Source organism: Carassius auratus, chromosome 19 (assembly GCF_003368295.1).
Source record: "Carassius auratus strain Wakin chromosome 19, ASM336829v1, whole genome shotgun sequence".
NCBI classification, from domain to species: Eukaryota; Metazoa; Chordata; class Actinopteri; order Cypriniformes; family Cyprinidae; genus Carassius; species Carassius auratus.
This window is the reverse complement of record NC_039261.1, coordinates 14,531,460-14,557,829: the sequence shown is the minus strand read 5'-3', so window position 1 is coordinate 14,557,829 and position 26,370 is coordinate 14,531,460. Positions and strand designations below refer to the sequence as shown.

Here is a 26,370-nt window from a genome sequence, read left to right as displayed (position 1 = left end):
CTGATTCAGGACATCCTGACAACAGCACATTAGTACAGACTCCAAGATCAGAAATTGGTGTATCAGAAAAAGGAGACATTCAAAATGTGCAGTGTTGGGGTGCCTCCAGGACCAGAGCTGGGAATAACTGCCTTAAATGTTCACAACAGTGCTTTAAAGGGATAGTTCATCATTTACACACACTCAAGTTCTAAACCTGTATACATTTCTTTCTTCTGCTGAACATCAAAGAAGATATTTAGAAGAATATTAAAAACCAAACAGTTAACAGTGTTTTTTTTTTTGCTTAGTATGGAAGTCAATTGGCTATGGGTGAACTATCCCTTTAATAATGAATATCACTGCTCATAGATACTACTATGCACCTTTAAGAGGTACAAAGTTGTCCTTTTATTGGTTCTGACCCAGGGATTAGCTGTCGTATCCACAAAAGGTTCAATTTTGGTAATTATTTCTGACAGTGTAAGCCCTGCCCTTTTTAGGTCCCACATTTCATGCTAATTTAAGTGCTAATACTATTTCTATGGTGGGTAATATTAGCTGCACAGGTGCAACCGCTAATCCACACATTCACGCTGGATGAGGCCCTGATGAGACACTGCGGTGAAACCGTCGAGTTCACTCATCACCTCTGCAGTCAGATGGCTGAGAGGGTTCGTTTACAGAGGCGTGGGGGAGACAGTGTGTCACCGGGGGTTAAAACATCAAGAAAGTCTGACAGCAGTCAAAGAGCAAAGGGAAGGAGGGTACATGATTGGTTGCTTGGCAACAGAATTAGGCAGTTTTCAGCTTTGGTTTCCAGTCAGAAAGAGACGTGCTTTGCTTTCGGTGTCCATATAGAGATTGTCACCTGTCATTTACCAAGTGAATGTGCATGAATGTGTGCGCGCCAGGGCCATATCCACCATAATCAAAGCAATGGGGACGTTTCCACCCCAGTTTTTAAATTAGTAGGCAAACAGTATGTCTCTCTCAATGGCCAATACCTAAAATGGAACCAACCTAGGCTTGAAAATGTAGGTATTTGTAAGATGGTGTAAAAAAAATGTGTAGAGTTATGGCTGCGATTTCAGAGCAGTGCAATGCAATCAGGCTGCGTATAATGAGTGTATGGTGTGAGAAACCGTTTGAGTGAAAGATTTGTTGTTTTCATGAGACAAGCCAGTTAGAAAGATGGAGGGGGAAAAGATTGAGAGTAATTGCTCTGTAGAGAGATAAAAGAAGACTGAACAGTGAGGAAGGAGAAAGACAGCAGTGATTTTGGAAGGACACAATAAAAGAAACAATGCTGGCCTGGAAAAGAAAGCAAACCAGAGAGAGAGAATGTGTTAGAAAGAGGAGGAGAGAGAGATGAGAAAGAGCTTGCTACCACACGGTCAGTTTTACGCCTCAGGTGGAGCCCTGTCTTCAGATTGTGTGTGTGTGTGTACATTCACCCTGCACTGCAAGTGCATTCATAACAAAGCTAGCATCAGAGCCCCTCTCTGTTAAAGCTGCAATAGGTAACTTTTGTAAAAATGTATTTTTTACATATTTGTTAAACCTGTAATTATGTCCTGACAGTAGGATATGAGACAGATAATCTGTGAAAAAAATCAAGCTCCTCTGGCTCCTCCCAGTGCTCCTATTGCCATTGGCAGAAATTAATTCGCTCCCGGTAAAAAATAACCAATCAGAGCTGCGGTCCGTAACTTTTTTATGTGTTCAAAATTTACAAAATGTATATAATAAGCAAGTACACCATGAATCCATTTTCCAAACCGTGTTTTTGGCTTGTCCTGAATCACTAGGGTGCACCTATAATAAGTGTTTATATTCAGACTATTTTAGATTGCTTCGGGGGTACCGCGGTGGAGTAACCCAGTACCGTTGTGATTCTTCATAGACATAAACAGAGAGAAGTAGTTCCGGCTACAATGTTCTTCCGCAAAATGCAAGCAGTTCTGTTTATTAACCGCTAGAGCGGCAAAAGTTCCCTACCGCAGCTTTAACAGCTGTCCAAAACAGCAAGCAGTCTACCTAAGCATCATAGGTGCACTACAGGCATGACAATTGTTTCAAAATGTAGGCAGCAATATTATGCCTCATTTTAAGCAAATTCTAAAACAGAATCAGATTGTATCCTTCCCTGGAAAATCTGTTTCAGAATGCATTGCAACAAGTCTAAATCTAAGAAGTCAAGAAAAAAAAAATGAATAAAAGTAATTAAAATTCAAAAGTGTACTGTTTTATCTCTAATATTTTGTGCTTTAATGTTAATCACGTTGTTAGCTTAGCAACATGCTAACGTAAAACTCTTCAAGTCTTGTGTTCTTAACATCAGGAACTCTTTATGCGTTGTGTCTCGCACAGGTTTATCTACAGCATTCTAGGACACAGGACACATCCTAGCATTAAAAACAGTTAGATGGAGCGTGACAGAATTGAACAGAAGGCACGTTTATAGAGGCATTAAAGGGATACTCCACCCCAAAAAGAAAGTTTTGTCATCAATCACTTACCCCCATGTCATTCCAAACCCGTAAAAGCTCTGTTCGTCTTCTGAACACAATTTAAGATATTTTGGATGAAAACCAGGATGCTTGAGATAGTCCCATAGACTGCCAAATAAAATACAGTTTCAAGGTCCAGAAAAGTATTAAAGACATCGTCAAAATAGTCCATCTGCCATCAGGAGTTCAACCGTAACATTATGTAGCGATGAGAACACTTCTTGTACACGAAAACATTGCATCCTTGTGGCGTTGTGGAATAATGACAAAATATTCATTTTTGGGTGGAGTATCCCTTTAACACCCATACACCTCTGCTAATGGGTAACTTATTATGCATGCAGTTTTAATAAGAAGAAATTTCATGGGCATGCATCAACTACCCATACATGCATCTGTGTATGTAAATAAGCAATGTTTAGTTTCATCCAATGGGGCCATTGTTTTAAAACTGACATTGATTTACAATGCTGCATATCATAAACTATTCTTAACTTAACATAGAATCTTAAAAATGATATGCTCATTGTGTGAGACATGCTGTAATGAACAGAAATCTTTGCCTATTCCAGATTTACCACAGAACAACAATTAGTGCAGACAAAACACAAGAACATGTCCTGTGTGCACAGCCCTTCAGAAGACAGCTGCCAGTGTAAGCAGTAGACAGCACGGCACAAGGCAGCATGCTAGCTTTTTTCTGTTAACTCCATATGTTCAGTGCATTCATGAAAATCTTTCCCGCTAAAGTTAATCCTAACCTGCCTTTCATGCAAAGACCGCCTTTACAGCGCTTTGCGCTCCCACGACGGAAAGCCTCGTCTGCTTGTACAGTGTGGGAAGAAATGTGTTATGGCTCATATACTCGTTCATACTCCTTTGAGAACAGTTAGAAGCCGTGAATAATCTGTAGAAATTGCTTCCATTGTGATTACAGCACAGGAAGTGTAAAGCGTTACGGTGGAGTTGAGTTTTCCTGCTTTGCTACCTGTATTTCAAATTAGCATATCATTTGGGTGAAATTAATTTATGTAGATTAGTCCTGGTTGATTGTTGGCTGTCTAATCAGATTGTGAGTGAACGGGAACATGTGTGTGCGCTGGCTCCAATTGGTTGTACGAAGCCAGTGGTTTACGTGCTCTACGTCCCAGATTTATCTCTCTGTGGTTTTTCAGCTCTTTGAAGCACGTTTCTCTTTTGCTTCCCTGCAATTCCACACTCATTATAGGGACTTATGAACATGCCCTGCTATTACATCTTGCTTTCAATGTTCCCTTCAGTGTTGTCAACAGGGTTCAAAATGAACACTAACCAAGCTCCAACTGCAAGAAAAATTCAGCTTTAATGAGTTACTCGCCAGGTGTTATATATGTTAATATGAATGAACACAAAATTACAAATTCATTTTTCTTAATTCATCCACATTTCAGACACCATATGTCTAGTTACTTTGTCTTTTTTGCTGAATGGTAATCAGAATCAACCGTCATGCACATCTGAGCACAGCAGTGGGTTTTTGTTCCTGAATGAATCAGAGTGGTTTTTAATGTCAGATCTGCGTTCGTTGGCTGGCGCTTGAGTCAGTGATTCATTGACTCATGTCTAAAGGCAGTCGATTAGTTCATGAATGTGTCTGTGTTTTTGAACAAATCAATTAAGTGAATGATTCACCGACTCAGAACAAGGTAAATGAGACACTTGAATCAGTTATTCAATATCTTAATCATAAAGACAGTCGCTTGTTTTGTTGCTGTGTTTTTTAATTAAATTAAGTGCAAGATTAATTGACTCAAACATATTAAGCGAAAGATTCATTGACTCATGGAGACAATAACTGCGTCGCAAATGATGCACTATACACTCTGCATTCATAAACTATGTACTCAACCATGCAGTGTATGAATTTATATTTAGTCATTAATAATCTGAATCTGATAGCTCCTCCCCTTCATGATGTAATCCACTTGTTAAGTCGTAACGAAAGAATGCTGATTCCGTGTTCAAGCTTAACTAATTCACTTGAGAATACCATCTCAACAGCCATTCTTGAGCACTATTTATTCAAATTACATTCAATGTTTTGAAATTTTCAGTGAGAATACACTGATCACACTATTTACACCTAAAAATGTCATAGAACAGTGCGTAAGTATGTGATTTGGGATGCACCTAGTGACTTTTTATATCCAGAATGAATCAGTGTTGTTAAATGTCAGCTCAGCTAGTGGACTCATATAGTCACCTGCTTGCGCCTGAATGAATTTGTGTTGTTTAATGAGTCAGTTGAGTCAATCATTCAATAACTTACTCGTAAAAGATAAGAGGCTTATTTCATCCCTGAATACACAAGTGTTTTTTAAACAAATTAAGTGAAAGATACATTGACTCATCCATTTCATTCCTGACTGAATCCGTTGAGTTAATAATTCAGTAAAATACATCTGCTTCTTTTATTTCTAAATAAATCAGTGTTGTTTAATTAATTTAATGAATTTTAAATAATCTAATGATTCACTCATCAAGACAGTCCCTTGTATTGTTCCTGAATGACTCTGTGTTACCGAAGTAATCAGTTAAGTACAGGGTTACAAAAAGGAGGAAAATTTCCAGTAAATTTCAGAAACATTCCAGGATGTTTTGCAATTTTCCTCTGATTTTTGGAAAGTTTCCATACATTTTCCAGCCCTTTGCAACCCTAGTTGAGTATCAGTTCATATATAGAAAGAACCACCCCCGCCCTCCCCAAAAAAATAGCCACTCAGCCAATCATATTCAACGATCAAGTGTATACTGTATATGTATCTCATTTGCTATACATACTCTGCTACAAGTAAAATGAGACCCTTGTTATCAAAAACAACACCAGTGTATGCACAAAACCCATTGACTGAAACAACAGCTATCATTCATCTTGTCCTCCCCCATCTACACACACTGTGATGCTCGTTGGCGCGTCTGAGTCAGAAAGCAGCTAGGCGGAAAGGGAATATTGATGGGGACGGCTAGGCAGTGCTCGCACCTTGATGCAGATATTAAGCAGATCTGTAGGCTGAGTAAGGGAAGGCACCCTGCCGCGAGTGACTCATTTGCTCGGTCGTGGTAGACTAACTGTGAATCTCGAAGAGGAGATCAGCCGTTCAGAGATTTCAAAAGGGCCGTCTGTCCGCAAGTGCCGTTTCTGATCTGTTCCTCGCCGCCCTTCTGTTTCATTCCTCGCCCCATGCCTTCTTCTCTCCCCTCTCACGCTCATCTCACATACAACTTAAACAATCACTCTCCACCCTCTGTTTTCACACTCACTCATTCCTCCTCTGATAATGCCTCTCTCTTTCTCTCAATCTGCAGGTGGAAGAATGGCCCTCTCGTTTATTCTGTCGCTTCTCCTCGGGACATTTTCCCCCGCCCTGGCCTCACGTAATACGACCGCAGGTAATGGAGAGAGCTGAGGCCTGTGTACGAGAGCTTTGGTTTGTTCTGTATGTGTGTGTTCTTATAATATGTGCTTCTTTCATTTGCATTTATAGTTTTCATTTGTTTCATTTAGCAATGCATATTACAAATCAAAAATAAAGTTTAGATATATTTACGGTAGGAAATTTACTAAATATCTTTGTGGAACATGATCTTTACTTAATATCCTAAAGATTTTTGGCATGAAAGAAGAATGTATAATTTCGACCCATACATTGTATTGTTGGCTATTGCTACAAATATACCTGTGCTAGTGCTACTTATGACTGCTTTCGTGCTCCAGGGTCACATACTGTATATTAAAAGTCCACTCAGCAATATGATGTTGCCTTTCAGGGTTGCCTGGTGTATGTAACAAAACCATTCTGGTGGAAAATGGCTATCAAAATTGCATTAAAATCATTCCAAATTCACTTTCTTCCATTCTATATTCTCCATTTCCTTCACTTCAATCCACGGGTAAAATAAACCCCGTGGCAGCAGTATAAAAGTGACCTAATTCATCAGGAAAGCCACATACTTGGTAACATTGTTTGCATTGCGCTGTCCAATATGGTTTTATCCTTATACTGACACCTAATGGTGTGGATGCATCACTAAAAGCATGTTTTCGGTTTGGTCACTGTCAAAATGATCAGTCAGCTATTATTTATACAGTTATTTATTTAGTTTGGTCATGCTGTATAGCTGTATCTTGGCCAAATATTGATCGATCCTTACAAACCACACATCAATAGAAAGCTTAGTTATTCAGCTTTCAGATGATGTATAAATATCATATTTCGATGTTTTGTGGTCCAGGGTCACATATATTGGTTATATGTTGTAGTATTTGTTAATATATTGAATTAGCTTTTTTATAAAACATTTAAATTTTAGTAATTTTGTAATGTGCTTTTATATCATTGAAGACACTTTCAGTTTGAGGAAGTTCCCATTTAAAAAGACTGAAACTAATAATTGAAAATAATAAAGTTGCACTACAAGTCATTCTTATCCGTCAGTTTGACTGAATGAGCTATGTCCTATTTTTCAGACGGCAAGAGAATAATGTAATGCTTGGTATTTTAATGTGACATTCTTTTCCTCCTGATTTTTCATTTTGCAATTCTGCTGTAACAGCATGAAAAAAATACTGTGCATTTGTGGTCTGCTTTCCTGATTTAATTAACAATATAATCCATGAATAATTAATTGGAATGCATTAAGAAAATATATTTTTCATTACAAATTCAAGGTTTGTTTTCTCACTGATGCTTTCAAATCATTACTTAATATAGACATATGATACTACAGTCAAATTTAACAAGTCCAAACTATTGCTAAAGAAATAAGCAAGCTTTTTTGGTTTTATGGCATGTTGTAATTTAAAGTTTTTACACTTTAAAATGTTTTTTTAATGATCAATTTTTGAAGGGTGAGTAAAGTAATGTCACGTCATTGTAGCCAGTTTTTGAAAATGCTTAATCCTTTCATTGATCGAATCTTTCGCTCATTGTTTACAGTTTAATGGAAGTTACCTCCCATATTTTTTAGGCTCTTTTTTTCCTGTTTTAGTCATTTTAATTCAGCTAAGTTTGTGTTAAGTTTAATTGTTTGCAGTTTCCTTGTTAACCTTATTTCAATTTGAAATAGTTTTAGTTTTAGGTTCAAGCTGAAAACTCATGAGACTGATTCAGTATTTTTGATTGATTTATTTAAAAGAACCAGCGGGTTACTTTTCCGCAAAAACACTGGTCGTGCTGTATGTTTGTTGTTGCATGCAGCCTTCAAGGACAATAGAAAGAAAGATGTAAGGATTGTGTGGCATGCATTTTTTAATTCTCATTAACATTAACAAACTACAAACTCAGCCAAAACATAATTTCATTATTCATTTACAATAGATGCAACATTCAGTATGGCTTATCTCATTTTATACATTTTCAGTGCAGCGTTTCCAGTATTTTTATAAAAATTAAATTTTAAATTTTTTAGTGTACTATAAAATGTACTAATAGATGCGAATTAGAATGAGCTTTTATTTTAATATTTCCATTTTAAATTAGTCTTTTTTATGCCTTGGACATTTTTATTCATTTTTTGTTTTATTTCTATCTAGCTTCAACTTTTTTTTCAATGTATATTTCATTTTATTTCAGCTTTATTTCAGTTAATAAAATGACATTTAATAGCTTTCGTTTAAGTTGACAGCACTTCTCGATGTGTGTGTGTGAGCATCTGTCCTTTGCATGTGCATCTCTTTGTTTTTATTTGTTTGTGTTTTCTTGGCAGTGTGTTGATATTCCAGCTGTGTAAAAAGATCTTATTCACTGGTCTCATCAGTCAGCCTCTAGAATTGAAGTTTTTCTCACGTCTCCTCCATCCAGCTCTAATTGCATCCTTCCTATCTCAGATATTACAAGCTTAGCTAGTCTGTTTTGCCTGAGCTGAACGACTAATGAAACACAATATCAACACTATTAGATGTCTGACAGCTATAATAAGTACATAAATCCTCACGTATATAATCCTCCCATGCATAATTGTCCCGTTCTATGGCCTGTTGAACAGCAATAAGAGCCTGTGGAGTATCTCTTGTCACAGTGTATCTCCTGATCTGTCATTGTAAGTCAGGCACATACACTCCGCAAAGTTTAGATAACTGAACAAGGCAATAACTATTCCCAACGTTTTGTGTCTAGAGGTAGTACACAAGAAACAGTGAAGTCAACTGTTTAACCTGATTTGTCCTTTTTTTATTAGTTTTCATTTTAATTTTTTAATTCATTTTTTTTACAGGATGTACTTTTATTAGTTGTATTGATACTTCTAGATTAAGTATTTAGATTTAAATGATTTCTATTGCAGTTAGTAGTTTTTATTTATTTCTTGTTAGTAATTTCATTCCAACTATTCAAACTTATTTCAGTTGTATGCATATGTTAACGTTTTTATAATCTAATAATGAAATGTTTTATTTTATTGTAGCTTTATTTCCTTTAACAAAAATGTTTGAATACTTTAAGATAAGAATAATAACCTTGCTCTAAGAGATGTTACATCTCAAACTGAATTCCCTTTAAATCCCACCTGGTTGTTGAAGACTAGTTGCCCATCCTGACCTGTTCCACACATACAGAACCGGATGAAGCATTCGGTCGAGGAGTGACAGCCATATTTAGCAGGAAAGTGTACGTGGTCTTCTTAAAGTATAGCGTGCAGTCACAAAATGCCAGAATACATGTTGTGTGTAGGTTTGGCATTTCAAACTACTCTCGAGTCTCTTCAAAACTGCAAAGAGCACACCCGTGGCAGCATTTGATTTTTGATAATGCCGCTGGTGTTTTTGTCCCCAAAAATACCTGTGCACACAAAACGACTGTAACACACACATGCACGTGTGAACACACAAGCGCACACAGTCGTGCTGGTCTGCCGTGCCCCTGGGCTCTGGGTTTGGAGATGACTGTAATTAGCTGCTGACCCTGAAGGTGAACCAGACTGTAATAACAGGCTACAGCTACGCCGCTCTTTCATTCTGCCAGCAAATCCCCAGCCGAGCCGTGAGCCCAGGGGACACTCAGACATTTACACAGATTAGAGGCATGAATGACTCAAATATAATGGAAAATTAGCACTCTTGAGTTTACTAGTACTATATAGGGCCACATTCGTGGTTTGTGATTACAGTGTGCTCTGCTAATGAAGCCACTCTAAATGTAGTTCAATTAATTTTTTTGTTTTGTGAAGTGGTGGATAATATATTCATATAAAGCCACCCAGTTTCACTATAGTGGCAGGAACATAGACAGTAAAAGAAATGGAATGGCGAGTTGAAGCTACGATGAAACGACAACACAAGAGCTTCCGTCATGGCTGTTCATGGACATCCTGAGTAACATGTTCAGAAAGAAGAGTGCGCCATCTAATGGACAAACTTTGAGATGAATGGTGGTAGCGTTTCTGTGAATGTGTTAGTGTTATGTGAAAGGAATCCTTTAGAAAGCGTGATTATCTTTGATTCTTTTTTTCATTAGGTTGTGCTATCATTCGCCCGCCAAGAGATGGAGGGATCAGATACAGGGGTCTGACACAGGAACAGGTGTGAAGATTGAATTTATTAGTAACTTGCTGTATTAAACATGTATATCTGTGTGAGTTTAGATGGACTGCACTGCTGCTGAAAAATCTGACGTTTTTTAATGTGTTAAAAGAAGCTTCTTAAGCTCACCAAGGCTGCATTTATCAAATTAAAAAAATTAAACTAAATTTATGCATTTAGCAGACGCTTTTATCCAAAGCGACTTACAGTTCATTCAGGCTAGCAACTTTTACCAATCATGTGTTCCCGGGGAATCGAACCCCCCCACCTTGCGCTAGCTTGATATCTAGCGCAGTGCTCTACCAGTTGAGCTACAGGAACACAATTTATTATTATCATTTCAGCATTTATTTTATTTAAAACTGAGTAAAAACAGTAATATTGTGAGATATTAGTAAATAATAAAAAAATGTTATTTTTATTAATTAATTATAAAAAAATCATTTTAAATATTTTATTTTTTTTAATATTTTATTTTTTAAAATATATTAAATATATTTTCAAATGTAATGTGATCAAAGCTGAACTTCCAGCATCATTACTCCAACCTTCTTCAGTGTCACACAATCCTTCTGCTGCTCAAGAAACATTTCTGATCATTAAAAATACTGTTGTGCTGCTTCAAATTGTTATGGAAACTGATAGATTTATTCAGGATTCTTTGATGAACAGAAAGTGCAGCATTCATAATGTCTTTACTTTTGATTAGTTCGATACTAATGTTAGTATTCAATTTAGTATAAAGTATTAATTACCTTCTTTCAAATAAATAAATGATCTTACATCTATTTTTTGGATGGTAGTTTGTGCATTAGCGGTTGAATCCGTTGTAACTGTGCTCTCTGTGTCTGATGCAGATCCGCAGTGTTCAGGTGTTGCCGGTGGATTATGAAATCGAGTATATCTGCAGAGGGAACAGAGTGATCGTGGGGCCAAAGGTCAGGAAGTGTCTCCCTGACGGCACATGGACTGACCTGAACCAGCGCAGCAAATGCTGTATGTTCTTCTCACTTTATTCCCCTTGAGGGAAAGTGTATTGTTTCCACATGTATTTTTATAGCTTGTGAGATTTATTTATTTATTTTGTGTACAGTAACTTTACATGAAAGCCTGTTTAATCAAGTCATGTTCATCCATCTTAACAAATAAAAATAATTAAAACACTGCTTTAGCTCAGTGTTTTGATGCCATTACATGTTCAGCTGGGTGCATCATGTCTTGCAAGAGCACAAAAAAAAGGGGGGAAAGATTGAAGTCATGATGACCTGCTTGTACTAAAAGACATTACTTGTAAGAAATATAAAGTATTAGCTTTTAATACTAATACAGCTTCTCTAGTAAGAATGAAATGTAATGTATCTCATTATTTGTTGAATTCATTCGTTGCTTTAATTTGGAAGAGATGTTGAAGAGCAGAGCGTTTAAAAGCAGAAAGCGCAATAGATCACACAAATATGTCACCAAAGCCTACCATCCTGTCATGCTGAGTGAAAAATGCATGAGTGATGGAGGTGTTTTTGTCACTGCTTTGGTGCAAACAGTAGGAAAACTGTTTATCAGGAAACCAGATACATCTGGTTTTGCAAGATCAGCAGTCATGGTTTAAAATGTCAACAAATGTGTTTACTATGAAACAATTTTTCATAGTAAATCACACAGTATGTTTACCTACCATATAAATCATAACTTCTCTTTGACATCTCTTCTTAAATCAATCTGATTTAAATGACCTTACTCTGACAGTGCCTCAGAATGAAGTGATTAGTGATGATGGTGATGCTTTACAAGGAGTATCACAATAATGTTTAGTGTAGCCGTTTCCAAACTGACTCCAGGGGGCCACAGGGGAGAGAAGAGTTCAGAGAAAAACAGTGTGTAAAAATTGTCTGTATACACGTGTAGTTGGCTTGACGTAACGTTCTTGGGGTCAGTAAGATTTCAGTATTTTTTTGAAAGAAGATATACTCCCCATGACTGAATTTATTTGATCGATAAATGTGTGTTAATATATTTTAAAATATAATTTATTCCTGTGATGCAAAGCTGAATTTTCAGCAGCCATTACTTCAGTCTTCAGTGTCACATGCTGATTTTGCTGCACAAGAAGCATATCTTCCTATTAATGCTGAAAAGAGTTGTGCTGCTTTATATGTGCTTTTTTTTTTGTCAGGATTCGTTGATGCATGGAAAATTCAGAAGAACAGCATTTAATTAAAATAAATATTTTGTAGCATTATAATTGTCTTCACGGTCACTTTTGATTTAATGCATCCTAGCTTAATAGCTCAGTGACCCTAAACTTTAGAACAGCAGTGTATACTGAAGATACTGAAGAACAAGCAAGAGTAGTATACTATTCTGAACAGAGTTGAGCCGTTTTACTCTTTTCAGGACATTCTCAAAAAGGATTTTTTGTCAGATTTAGCTAAAATATTTTTTTCCGCAGTTTTGTCCCCAAAAGTAAGCTAGGTCAAGTACACCTGCACACACACACACATCATTAAAAAAAAGCTTTCATTTCAAACCTTCAAACTGTCCTGTGCTGTTTTAAAATGGCGTTTACATAAAAGTGCAGATGCATTTGACAATCACTCCGTGACGCAACTATGAAGTACTACAGATGGCCATTGAGCATATTGTGCGTTATATAAATAAAGTCTCTCAGGGTGATACGTTCTGTTCTTGCCATCTTTTCATTGCTGATAATATAAGAAATGAATGGTAAGACTGCATGCTTTATAAAGGTAAATTAAGGTAAAAGAAATGTCCATTCCAGTCTGCTCACATGAAGGATAGATCCTAAATGCATATAACCCATCCTTTAGCATCAAGTCAACACAACAGTGTGAAGCACCTCTGAGGTTTTGAATGGCCTCCAGTGTGTTTGTATAAGTGACCCTGTGCTGTGTGTGTGTGTGTGTGTGTGCTCCTCAGTGCTGCCGTGTGCGCGGGTGTGGACGTCTCTGGAGAACGGCCGTGTGACGGTTCACCCTCCAGGCCCAGCGGTGGAGGGCACCGTACTGCACTACAGCTGTCTGGAGGGTTTCATCCTGGTGGGCAGGAACAGCACTCAGTGCACGAAACTGGGCAAGTGGGACTCACCCAAACCTGTCTGCCACTGTGAGTGCCAGTGTATTGATCTGCTTTCAGTTTCAGATCAGGTTTATATTTTGTTCATTGCTTATAATTCTTTTATTCTCTTTCTCCTGGGCTCTGCTTCTAATGCAGATGACAGACATTATACAGGTAAGAATATGTTTGTATTCTTATGTATGATAAGACCTGCATTGTAATTACTGAGGAGACATTGCAATAAACTGAAACCTAATAAAAGGACAAATTATCTAGAATTTTCCAAACTGAAGACTTCTTGGCTTCATCTGCCATTTCCATGTTATGCCAAATTCCTTAGAAGTGAACATTGTTTTTTTTTTTTTTTTGTTTTATTGCACACATTGGATTGAAACCCTCCTTTTTTCCCCTCACATAAATTAAATTCGTTACTCGGACGGATATATAGGTTGTTTTATCTGTGAATAGGTTATGTGATACATTGGATCACTTGTTTATCATTTCCATTTTCATATTAAAGCTGCAAGATTTGTATTTCATCTACTTTTTTAGCATAGATGTAATTGGCAGCTTGGATGGGCGGGACATGTCCCCCACCGCTTTTTAAAAAGCATGGAAAAAATAGCCATGGGGAAGGCTTAAAAAGCAAAGTAAAAGCATCTCGTTCTTCATAATTTCATTCATTGATGTAACAAAATACATTTGTGACAGTTAGGCCTGATCTATAAATGTTAGCATGTACATATCAGGATTTATATTATATATTAAGATAATATATATATACATATATTTATGTGCAACACCACTCACTCTGGACTGTACACGCTCTTTTATTGTGGGATCAAGATGGAATAAACAGAATGCTTTATATTTAAAAGAATACAAATAAAATAAAAAAGAATGCTTTATATTTGCACATTTAGATTCAGAATCAAATTACATTAAATAATTATCCAAAAGCTAACAGTTCTATACATTTAAAGCATAAATATGGATGCGCTGCTTTTAAGGGCATGAGGTGCGCTTAATTGTACCGACTCTACATTGAGTGTACTTTGAATCTGTACTTGAAGGTAATATTAAACAATATTTATAAAATACAAGGCCTCTTAAGATAGTACACTTTCATGAGTGTGCTTCTTAAAACCTATTTTTACATTAAAAATTTCACTTTAAAATACATTATTATTATTATTATTATTATTATGTTTTTTGTTGTGCTTTAAAGGGATCATAAACTGAGAAATTAAAATTCCCTTGATCTTTTGACATATAAGAGTTATTTTACTATTAAAAAAACATCCTGTAAGTTTCAGAACTCAAAACTTTCTTTCTCATTAGTCTAAAAGCAGGTTACAAAAATGACAGCTGTTGGCAGACCAGCTTTTGGCTAGCACCCCATATCACCCAGATACATAAAAAAAGATTAAATAAGATAAAAACTTTTGACTCGCATGCATAACTTGTGCAATGCAATACAGCGTGAAGTGATTGGCAGTCAAACATCTCATAATGTCATAGCATTTTATTTAAAAAATGGATCAGTGTCTTGAACTAAGTAGGCCTGCCCCCGACTAATGATTTTTTTCTGGTTGCACGTTTATATTAAATTGATTAATATAATAACCTACAAAACCATCCTTTAATATATAGGCATTTAGGCGTAGTCTATGCCACACTCAAGGGTGTGCACCAGCAAAGTCATTGAATCTGAATGCATCGGTGAAAAAGATGTTATTATTATTTATTAATAAACTAGTGCTTTCTCAGTCAGTGTCAGCTGCAAAGAAGTTGCCAAATGCCATCTCCACAGTTTGCTAATGGACATGCATTTAATAGAGAAATGCACCTTTCCATACAGACTACATAATTACAGAAGATTTGTTTTTTATTTGAATTTGTTAATTTAATGGTAGACATTTAAAGCTTTCTGTAGGTTTATTTCTTTGAGCCGTTGTTTTATTGTTGTGAGGTACTCCATCGATGGAGACTGCATGAGACAACAGAAATTTCATATCCCAAAATGACAGAGTATTTTAACTTCTTTCTGCAAAAAAAAAATGTCATACAGTAAGCGCGATAATACTCAGACACTCCTCATCAAATGCACCTATATAGTGATTTTATTATTCATATAAAAATAATAATAATCCTGTTTTGGTCATATTTACTATTGATTGTCCTGCTCCCCATCAATGATCTAGCACCCAGTGTTGCCAGATTGAACAGACGATTTCCAGCCCAAAAGCTCACAAACACCCACCCACTCCAACAAAAAACCACCCAAAACTTTAACAGTCAAAATAATGTGACAGAATATGTCAGTCAAGGTTGTTAAGAGCCATTTTAACTCCTTAAAACAACATAATGACGACAAAATAATATAATAACATTAGATAAATTTCCCATGGATCAAATCGGGACATATACATTAAAGAGAATTACCAAATATGATTCAAATATAAAAACAGGCACTGTCAAAAAGTCTATCTAGTAATTAAAATCAAGGTTTCTCACACTTGTGTATGCACACATTTGACAGTCAAAACTGTGTCGTCTTTCAAGTTTTATCACTGAGGTGATATGTAAATTTATTTTCACAAAGGTCCACGTGAGAAACAATTACCGTCTGATTCGGGCTGAAGTCTTTTGTGAAGTTCATATCGTAGAACATTCCATATCTTTGCAAAGTCAAAACTAACAAATCCAGCAGCTTTCAATGATAAAAGATAAAATACAGGATCGTATAGATATAGATTAGATATAAATAGATTTTGAAGTTTTGGAGCCTCCTTGTCATCTCTCCCTCAACACATTTTGAGTGTTAAAACACTCTCGCACTCTTTACCATGTAACTTATATTTAGGCATTATGATTTATCTGTTCATTTAAAATTAGATCCGTTATCATGATTTTGATATCAGATTGTGGTTGGCTAAAAGTATGGCCGCGATGTCCGCATCAGCGTCTCTGCACTACAGTGTGACTGTGTTTATAACGTCGTGATGACTGTTTGGATGCAGTATATGCACACTTGGGCTAGTTTGTTAGCCAATTCCCCTATACAATATATATGTTTAAAAACTGCCAAACTGACCCCAAACCAGCCCAAATTTTGTAAACCCATCCAAGCCAATTTTAAATATCCTTAAATATCCAAAAGAATCCCAAACTTACCAGATTTGTTTGTTTACTGCAGGTGTTTTAGCAAATCACTTTTGGGGGTTGCATGTGACTAACTTCGATTTCTGCAGGAAGATTTATATACAGGAGGTAATTATGGTTGAAAGACCTGGGCTAATCTTGATGGCCATCTATTCTATTGTTATAAAAATGAGACCCTTTTACCAGACACATAGAGACCTTTTTTAAACAACATCAAACATGAATAGTTGTATTGTAATAAACTCTGATTAAGAAAGGTGGTATCGATGATCTTTGTAGTGTCCTGTGTTTAGATGGAAATAGAGGGAGAGTGATTAAAGGAAATGGATGTGGAGAATCCTACAGAGGTGTGAAACTTTTGTTTCTCTTAGTTGTGTGTGTCGTCTTGAGTGAAGGTCATGTGAAATAGAGTTGAGGTCTCGGTTCTCGTATTAAGTGTTCCTAGTCTTTTTTCAGACTGTGGCCTTCTGAGATAAACATAAACAAGGCATACTTCAAAGAAGGATTTTCAGGAAGATTGACATGAAAGACAATGCTGTGCTGACTATATTGGATCCAGCATTAATTATATGATTTGTATGTGTTGAGTTATTTATGGGTTTTTGCCCAAAATCACAGCAGCGTCCATCTCTGAAGGACATAGACTGTCAAACATACACAACTATTAGCCAATCATAGCAGAGTGTTCTGATGAGGGCGGTTAAAACAGGACAGAAAATAGATTAAAGGGTTAGTTCACCCAGATAGCAAATTTCTGTAATTAATAACTTACCTTCGTGTTGTTTCAAACCCGTGAGACCTCCGTTTATCTTCTGAACACAGTTTAAGATATTTTAGATTTAGTCTGAGGGCTCTCAGTCCCTCCATTGAAGCTGTGTGTACGGTATACTGTCCATGTCCAGAAAGGTAAGAAAAACATCATCAAAGTAGTCCATGTGACATCAGAGGGTCCGTTAGAATTTTTTTAAGCATCGGAAATACTTAATTTTCTTACCTTTCTGGACATGGACAGTATACCGTACACACAGCTTCAATGGAGGGACTGAGAGCTCTCGGACTAAAATATCTTAAACTGTGTTCTGAAGATAAAAGGAGGTCTCACGGGTTTGAAACAACATGAGGGTGAGTTATTAATTACAGAAATTTGCTATCTGGGTGAACTAACCCTTTAATATTTCTAAACGAAGTAAACATGTTGATAGCATTATAAGTGGACCTCAGAGAACAATAAAAAAACAAAAAACAAAGGGACTTCATGACTCCTTTTAAGAAATGCACTTATTTTGATGTGTTGGCTAACATACTAAAGCACATGCAAAATACTTGATTATAATTTGGATTTGAATTTGATCATAATGTAGTAAATTATTCAATTACATTTAAAGTTACTATATTTTTAATGCATTAAATTGATACCTCATCCTTACATTAACCGCAAATATATGTACACTCATGACATACATGTTTCAATATGATTTATGTTAAAGTACATTTTAGTTTGCCACAAATGGTAGTCAGTACATTATTACCATATTTTAAAGACGGTACAAAATTAAAGGTAATTATGAAATTACATATAAAGATACTACACTCTCAGTATTGAAAAGGTACCAACCCAGTGACAGCTTTAGCCAAAAAGCAAGGTATTTTTTTTTGTTTTGTTTTTTTTTCTAAGAAATTGATGGTGTTCATCTCTACCTGGCTGTGGCACTGTTGAGTGTAAAGTACTGTTAAGTTCCCCAAACAAAAGAAAGAGTAAGATGAAAAATCTATTCTCCTTTCAAAAAGGGGGCAGCATTTCATTCAGCAGTCAGTAAGTTCCTTTACTAACCGGAAGGGGGCAGCATTAGATAAATTAATCTTGGTAATGCGATCCTAAAATCATATCAGAAGATGGCAGTATTGAGTGCAGAAAGAGCTGTACATCCTGTTAATAGACTGTCTGTCATATAGCATTCACCAATGAGATCCTCTGTATGCTCTGCATATGCATATGGTAAATATGAAAAATGAATTCAATCACACCATAGGGAAGCAGGATCGTAACATACAGACATGCATAATCTCACATGTCACCGCCTGAGATTACATGACGTATGGATTCCCCACGGGACTCATGACCTTGACTTCCACAGGGCCAGATCGAGGCGAATGAATTGTAGATACCCGTCCTGGATGTTTTGGCATGTGTGCGCGTGTGCATGACACTGTGTGCAGATCAGACCGTGGTGTTTGCTAAATTGATTAATGGAGATGTCACTGTCGCAATATGGCAGTGATGTCTGCACACTGAGAGAGAGGGTGATGGAAGGCCGGCCGGCAGGAAATGATAGAGGAGAGGAGGATGAAAATGAAGGAGAGGAAATGAGATGGAGAGAGAGGAGGGGAAAAGGAAGAGGGGGCACAAAAGTAGGGGGTTGCGGGAATAGAGCGATAGCATGGAAGAGAAAAAGCAATTTAGGAGGAGGGACGGGGAAGAGTAGATGATTTATGCGCTACATCTACTTAGTAAATGGTGTTTTCTCAAAGTTTTTACCTGGCTGGAAATGCACTCCCAGGTTATCACATGCTTTTTGCTGCCACCTGCCTCTGCCATCAGCAATGATAACCTGCACAGTTATCTATACCTACCTTTTAGTTATCACATCTGCACTGTCTAATCCATAATGTGTGTCAATACTTGCCATACTTGAGCCAATCCATTCAAGAAGTCACAAGACACAAAATGCTAATGATGCTGCTGAGAATTGCTCAGTTAGCAACAAGACAAAACACTGTAGATATGTCTAGTAACTGGCTACAACATCCAAGCAACCAGCTACAATATCCAAGCATTCAGTCAGCCAAATATAATCAGCATTCATTTTTACTTTTACATCACATAGATATAGATACAAAGATAAAAATAAATGTGGCTAGTATGTGGGAGCTAGGAGTTCTGTGTGGTTTCTAGGGTGTGGCTCAGTGGTTGCTAATTGTTTGCTTTCTAGCCCAAGTCAAATAAGTCCATCTCCTCTATAATAATCAAGGCTTCGGCTCCTTTTTCAATGCAAGTCTTTTTCATCTTCATCATCCACAAAGCAAAAATCGAAGTCTTCTGCTTTAGAAAAGTAATAGCCTCTCCCCAGCTAGTCGCTTATTAATAAGGTATCATTTAACAGTGGGATGAGTTACTGTAAATATTGAAGCTTAAGTTTGTGGGTTAGGTGGTTGTTCAAATCACTAATCCTAAGTATGAGCAATATTTAGAGGGATGTTTGCCTTAAAAACTGCAACTAACCAGCCACTTATAGATCTCACAATGACAATGCACTGCATCAGACTAGAGGAAGTAATGAAAGTCCTGGGATTGAATGCACTGTCTGGTCATTTGAAAGGACCGGGCACTGTCTGTGGATATCATTAGTGTTTAGTGGTGAGACAGGATGATGTGGTGTAGACTATCGATTGATGAAATAGGTGGCTAAGAATGAGTGTAATGAAGGCTTGGTATTTGTTATGGCTTTTAGTCATTAGACAAGCACACTGCTGCCCTCCAGAGAGAGGACTTTAGGAGATGCTGCCGTTCAGTATTGATGTTGAGAATGAAGCTCTGTGATTGGTCCACTCTCAACGTTCAGCATGCCGCATTAGAGGATTTTAATTAAGAGAGGATGCACACAGCGCCGGTGCAATCTTGCTCTCTCTCTCTCTCTCTCTCTCTCTCTCTCTCTCTCTCTCTTTCTCCACCTATCGATGGAGCTCACAGCATGTAAGAGATCATCACATGGAAGCATTTCAGTGTCCGTGTGAATGAAAGCACCGTGCTTATCAGAGTAGGATTTAGTTCATCCTGTGTATGTGTTTCTATATGTCTGTTTAGTGCTGCGTTTCTCTCTGTGTGTGATAATTTTCACGGGTAGCCGAGAAAAAGGTCTCCCTTTGGATCGATTTCCCCAATGGCATTTACATGACATTCTCAGTGCCCACTTAAACCTGGTTCTGTATCCATGGACCTAATCTCATTCTCAACAGAAGTCTATGAAATCCGTGTGCAGTCGTGCAGGAGAATGAGACCGTAGAGAATAAACAACGGTTAGCTTGAGCTCTCCTCATTTTCAGAGCCGCATTTTATTTAAAAGTGTGGATAAATTATTCAGGAGCAATCACGGAATGTTACAACCTGGAATTGCAGAAACGGCGCACACATACAGCACAGCGTGCCAGAAAGCCTCCTGTTTGCTATTTTCTTGTCCATTTTACTCAGTCCCTGCACCTGCCGCTGCACACATCACCAAAATACAACACAACCACAGCTACTGACTTGTCACATACGTTAAGACACCTGCCACGCTGACACATCTGTAACACCTACCAGGTGACGTCTAACACCATGCAACGCTCATCACAGCCACTTCCCCTGACAGCACACACAGTGTCTCATATACCATATTGGATTTTTAACCCTGGGTTATCATGCTCCATGTTCAACACTGTTCAAGCCCTGGGTTAGTCATTAAAGCTGAAATGGATAATTCTTTTCTTTTCTGGATGTTAAAATGCTTCCTTCTTTCTGCTGGTTTTAATATATTAATAATATTATATTATAAGAATAATGTACCATACCAAACTGCAAAGACAGTTTTAGAAAATAAAATCTTTATGTATATATATATATATATATATATATACACACACACACACACACACACACACACACATAACAATTATGTTACAAAATATTATACAATTATTCTCAAAAACATTATTTGGACTTTTTTAAATAATGGTTTCCTAATAAATATTAAGCAGCACTGTTTTTATATTTGATAAAAAGAAGAAAATAAAAACAGAAGCAAATCAGCCTATTAAAAATATTTCTCAAGGATCATATATGACTGAAGACTGGAGTAATGATGCTGAAACTTCAGCTTGTCATTTAAGGAATAAATATTTTAAATTGTAATAATATTTTACAGCATACTGTATCGTATCTGTATCATATACATACTGTATATTGTTTTAATGTATGCTTGATCGAATAAATTCAGTGTTGTTGAGCATAAAAAACCTCAATTAAAAACATTTTAAAATCATATAATATAAGTCCATATTGAAAATCTAGAATTAAAATTTAATTCAAACAACGGGTTTAGAATTTTGAATATTAAAAAAAAATTGTTATGCTGATTTATAGTGAAAAAAGGCAGAATAGAAGCATTTTCCACTTTGAGTGGTCTTGTTTTGACCCCACTTTATATAATAACCCCGTCTTAATCCCTGTTAAAAGCTTAGATAACATTTTAGTGCTATTCTTTGCTGAATCTAAACACAGTTGACTGTCTGCCACTAAACAGCCCTACAGTAACATACTAGCAGTGTTGTTTCATACTAGGGTTAAAACACTAGAACCACCAATTACTCTTAAATGCTGGCTAACCCAGGGTTAAAAGTGGTATAACCTGAGGTCCAAAAATACCCAGGGTTAAGCGTAGCTCAGAAATCCTGAAATCAGATCCACTCACCTACACACGTCGGTAAGTGATGATCCAGGATTGCGTGTTGGAAAGGCAGCAGTGGCCTGAAAGTGGTGTGGTGAAGCCGGCGTCATCAGCTCTGTGATTTCTTCGTTGACCTCCATCATGCATCTGATCATCGGCACCGCCTAGGTTAAGAGGCTCACCTGTGGACAGCTTTTGAGAGAAATGATCCACATAGCATCCTAATCCTCCAGACCAGCTCAGCCGCCCGCTTTCCCCCTCCTTCCTCCTTCCTTCTCTACATACCCCACTCACACTTTCTCTATTAGCCTGACATGCTCTTGTGTACGTTTATTAATGTGACCATTGATTTGAATACAAGTATTCTGTGCCCCTGAAGGCTATTTGAAAATAATGAGTTGTACCGTGCCGATCGCGCGGCTGCAAGAGAAAAGATTACATTAAACGTGGCGTAAGCAGGTTTACGATGTCATTTATGTGCATTTCCTTTCCCAATTATCCCTGCTGCATGTGTGTAATAGACCCACTGAGAGGTCTTTCTTTACAAGCCACATCATAACACGCTTCACGCATCCACCACAATCGCTTGCGATGAGAAGATGCTGATGCAATCACATCTAACTTGTTACATGGTTTATCAATGTCTTCCCTCCCTCGGATACTCGCTTTCCCTTTGGAGACCCTGAAAATACCTTGGCTTCAATCGCGCTTATTCGCTTTCTGCCTATTCATCGAAGGTGCAAAAACACAAGGGTTCTCAAACAGTGAAGCGAACGCTCCAATGACAAGCGCATCATAAGAGATGGACCATAAACATGAGGGATGGCAGAGCCAGGAATAGCAGAGAGGGTCCAACTCTACCCATAGAGCCAGGCAGATTAGTGTGTTTTACTGAAGCATGGCGGATCACATTAACGCTACTACATCCGGCCAAATGAGAAGTGGAAGGAGGAGATAAAGGGGCAGGTAGGGTGAAAGTGAAGTCAGAAATGATGGTCGCGGAGGTGAAACGTTCAATAGACGGAGATGGCAGCAATGACAAAAGCACTTATGAGATCAGAAAATTGGGCCACTTCAAGTATGATTTTAAATCTGATATATTTTAAAGTTGCATTTTCCAAAGAAGTCTGTTATGCTCACCTAAGCTTTTTTTTTATTTTAAGAAACATACAGTAAAAACAGAAATATTATTCTAATTTTAAATAACTGTTTTCAATTTAAATACATTTTAAATTATAATTTATTCCTCTGATGCAGAGCTTAATTTTTCAGCATCTTTACTCCAGTCTTCAGTGTACATTGATCTTTCAGAAATCATTGAAATATGCTAATTTGCTGCTCAAGAAGCATTTCTTATTATTATCAGTGTTGAAAACAGTTGTGCTGCTTCATATTTTTAATCGAAACTAGATTCTTTGATTGATACATAGGTAAAAAAAAAAAACTTTAAAATCAATTTAATGCATATGTGTTTATCTTAAAAAAAAAAAAAATTATTTTAAGATAAAAAAAAATCTTAAAAATATATACCATTTCTTTAAAGTATTAATTTCTTTTAAAAAAAGGTTATGCTAGTGTATATCTCATATCTGGATACACTGACCTAGATGCAACTGTGTTTGATTTCTTCTTTTAGTTCTTTGTTTCTTAGCTCTATTCGTTGAAGTCATTTCGGCATTTACAGGGATTAGATTAGTCAAATAGGAAATGTCTGCTTTTCTGTTGCTACCCACAAGAATATTTAAATCGGAATGAATCCAAAAGTCATCCTTTTCAAGTTGCACTGTGCTTTAAGGTATATTGTCTGGTAAAATTAAGGCTCAAATGACAGAAATGTGAGTGGGAGCTCTTAAGTTGAAGCAATGTTGGCAACAGGTATGCAATAAATTGCTGTACATTTATATATACAAAAAAATCATATCATAATAATTTTACTTGCAGGACTGTATGATGACCATTCTCTCCACCGTGTTGTATTATACAAAGACATGTGACTGACAGAACTCAGCATACGTTACATTACAAATTAATTTACAGGCATAACCCTAAGAAACAATTCTATCTGAATAGTGCTATTGTTTAATTACAGGCTCAGGTTACTAAATATATGAGAGTTCCTATGATTGATATGAAATATTGAAGTACATGATTTACCTATTAATCTTTCTTCCGGTCTGTTTTATTTTGTTATGAGCTTTATATGCAGACAAACTCTCTTTAATGGAGACAAAACCACATTTAACCACACAGGGCAGACCAATATCAATTTATAGCCTGGTATAGATCAATTTGGTGGGGTTTTATCAATTTTTGATATTTTATTTGTTAGTCGATAATATCCAAAGTGAATGTAAACAGACATTGTGCATTAAACCTTGCCATTTAAATGCAGCCAAATCCAAAACCAGAATTAGGAGGTGGAGTAAAACCACATAGTTTTCTCTAGCAGGCATGCACGTCATGTAGTTTTATTGTCATTCCCCTTATTACAGTGAGTGTAAAAAAATAATGCAAAATAGCGCCTCTGCAACCATGGCGTTCAGTGCTACAAAGGCGATGGCTATGACAGCTGACAGCAATGGAGCACTGGAATATTTTCTCAGCAAGACTTAAAAGACATCATTGGAAATTGCCGTTACCTGCTGTCCGCTATGTAGCGTGTTCCAGACGCAAATAATAGAACTGCATAATTACATTCTGATAGTGCAACTGCATGTGTTTGAATGAACCAAACAGACTGAGCTCAACAGTAATTTATAAGAACCACACGCTTTAGAGCATGCCGCTTTTTAGCCAGGAGCATTAACCATCAGTGGGCTAGCGCAGGATTTCGAGGGACAGACGTTGAAAACAGCAGGTGTGTTATTAAGCAGCGCCTGGTCATATTTCACACTCCAATTCAACAGAGCAGCCGGGAGCTGCAGTTGCGGCTCGCTCACTGTGCCGCAATCCAGGCACGGATAGATTCTTCCGTTGCTTTGTTATTAAAGCATCCAACGCAGACACAGTTTAAGACTTCTCTGACGTGTGTCTTTTTTTCTCCATGGTTGATCGTGCCTTGGCTCTTCAGTCATCATGGCGGCTGAGTGATCCGTCTCCTAATATTCCCCGATTCATTTAGTTCTTAGAGGCCTGGGGAACGGGCCACGATGCAATTCTGAACTCTGGCATTTAGTGGTAAATGAAATTTGGTGTCAAATCTAACAAATCTGTTTGGAGAACGCACACCATGGCGGCCAAGTAAAAGGATTATTGGGGTGATGAGAGGGAATTCTTTGGCTGGATGCTGAGATCGCACCCCAGACTGTCTGTAGGGGGTTGGGTATTTATTTACTCAAAGTCATGCATTATTTGCTTGTCTGGTTTTGATTCTCCTCCGCATATTGTGTCGACCTCTTTCGTTATTGAATTATGCCTTGTGAAAAATAACAGCAGACACCTTTGTTCGTCCTTTGTGCGCTCAGAGAACGTGATGCATATCAGCGGTGCCCAACTGCCTGGCTGCCTTGATGCGTTTGGTGACCTGGCAACCTCAAGAACCAATCAAGCTACTCAGCTGTGACCTGGCAACCAGAACAGCCAATCAGAATGTCCCGCTGTGACCTTGCAGAAGTGGCATGGCAAGGCGACTTGTGCAAACCATGATCATTAGCCAGCAACCACCTGTCACTTCGCTTATATCCGCTTGTCTGTAGAGGTCAAAGAATCGATTGTAATTGCAGAGGAAGCCTTTCTTCGTAAAATGATGGTCTTTCTTACGAATATGATGTGGATGAAGTGTCATTTTCTTTCGACAAGATGTGTCTTGATGGCGGGTTACAGCACAGCCCATTTATCTGCTTCTGAACCAGGACATTGTTGTGCATTCTGACATTTCTTAACAATTTAAAGAATAAATATACCCTGACAGTTGATTTTAGGTGTTTCGTGGACAAGATAATAGTAAACACTCTTGTACAGTTGTGTTCTAGAATTTGAGTGTGTTTTGTCAGCTGTATCCTATAATGAGTACAATCCCCAACTTTATGGCCTAGTAAGAAATATTGCACAAATGCAAACAAGGCTCTTTCATTAAGACCCTGCAACTCAATCCTGTAATTAATGCTAGGTTGTGATTCCAAGCCCCAGGCATATTAGTAATGTGAGTTAAATGGCTGTGGAGCTGCTGCCCTTCACTTGAGGAACGGTGTCAGATTTGTCTAGAAAAGCCAGATTCACTGCAGCACCTGGAATGAACACATATGGATGTTACTGCATGCGTGGGTTTTAAATAGAGTTGGGTATCAAGAACTGGTTCTTACTCCATTTTGAAAAAAAAAGAGACTGGAATAATCTGATTACATAATGAAGGTCTTTTGTGAGCCAGTTCTTTTTAATCAAAACCATACAGCAAATGAAGTGTCAACTATCACACAAATTGCTTCAATATGTCTTTTTGTTCTAATGAATCTACAACTTACAGCTTAACCAAACTCTTGAACAATTTGTAGGTTTTAGATTCACTAAAAAGGGTTTGCTCGTAAGAGTCAATGTAATCTGATTCATGCACAACGGAGCAGATTATTTTCACTGATTCAAAGAATACAGTTCTTCCGGCAGTCTAATT

The 26,370-nt window shown here is 37.2% G+C and overlaps 1 protein-coding gene across 3 annotated transcripts in view; it reads left to right on the top strand.

Moving 5' to 3' along the window:
* The window catches only part of gabbr1b (gamma-aminobutyric acid (GABA) B receptor, 1b), a 118,931-nt gene that overhangs the window by 30,591 nt on the left and 61,970 nt on the right, over positions 1 to 26,370 (top strand). For 2 of the 3 annotated variants that reach the window (XM_026289061.1, XM_026289063.1), the window contains exons 2-6: positions 5,838 to 5,921; positions 9,983 to 10,047; positions 10,905 to 11,043; positions 12,982 to 13,167; positions 13,276 to 13,293. In XM_026289061.1, the coding sequence (XP_026144846.1) occupies positions 5,846 to 5,921; positions 9,983 to 10,047; positions 10,905 to 11,043; positions 12,982 to 13,167; positions 13,276 to 13,293 (484 nt within the window). In that variant the 5' untranslated portion in view covers positions 5,838 to 5,845. Of the gene's footprint in view, positions 1 to 5,837; positions 5,922 to 9,982; positions 10,048 to 10,904; positions 11,044 to 12,981; positions 13,168 to 13,275; positions 13,294 to 26,370 lie in introns of those variants that run through there. The other variant, XM_026289062.1, reaches the window with a different exon arrangement.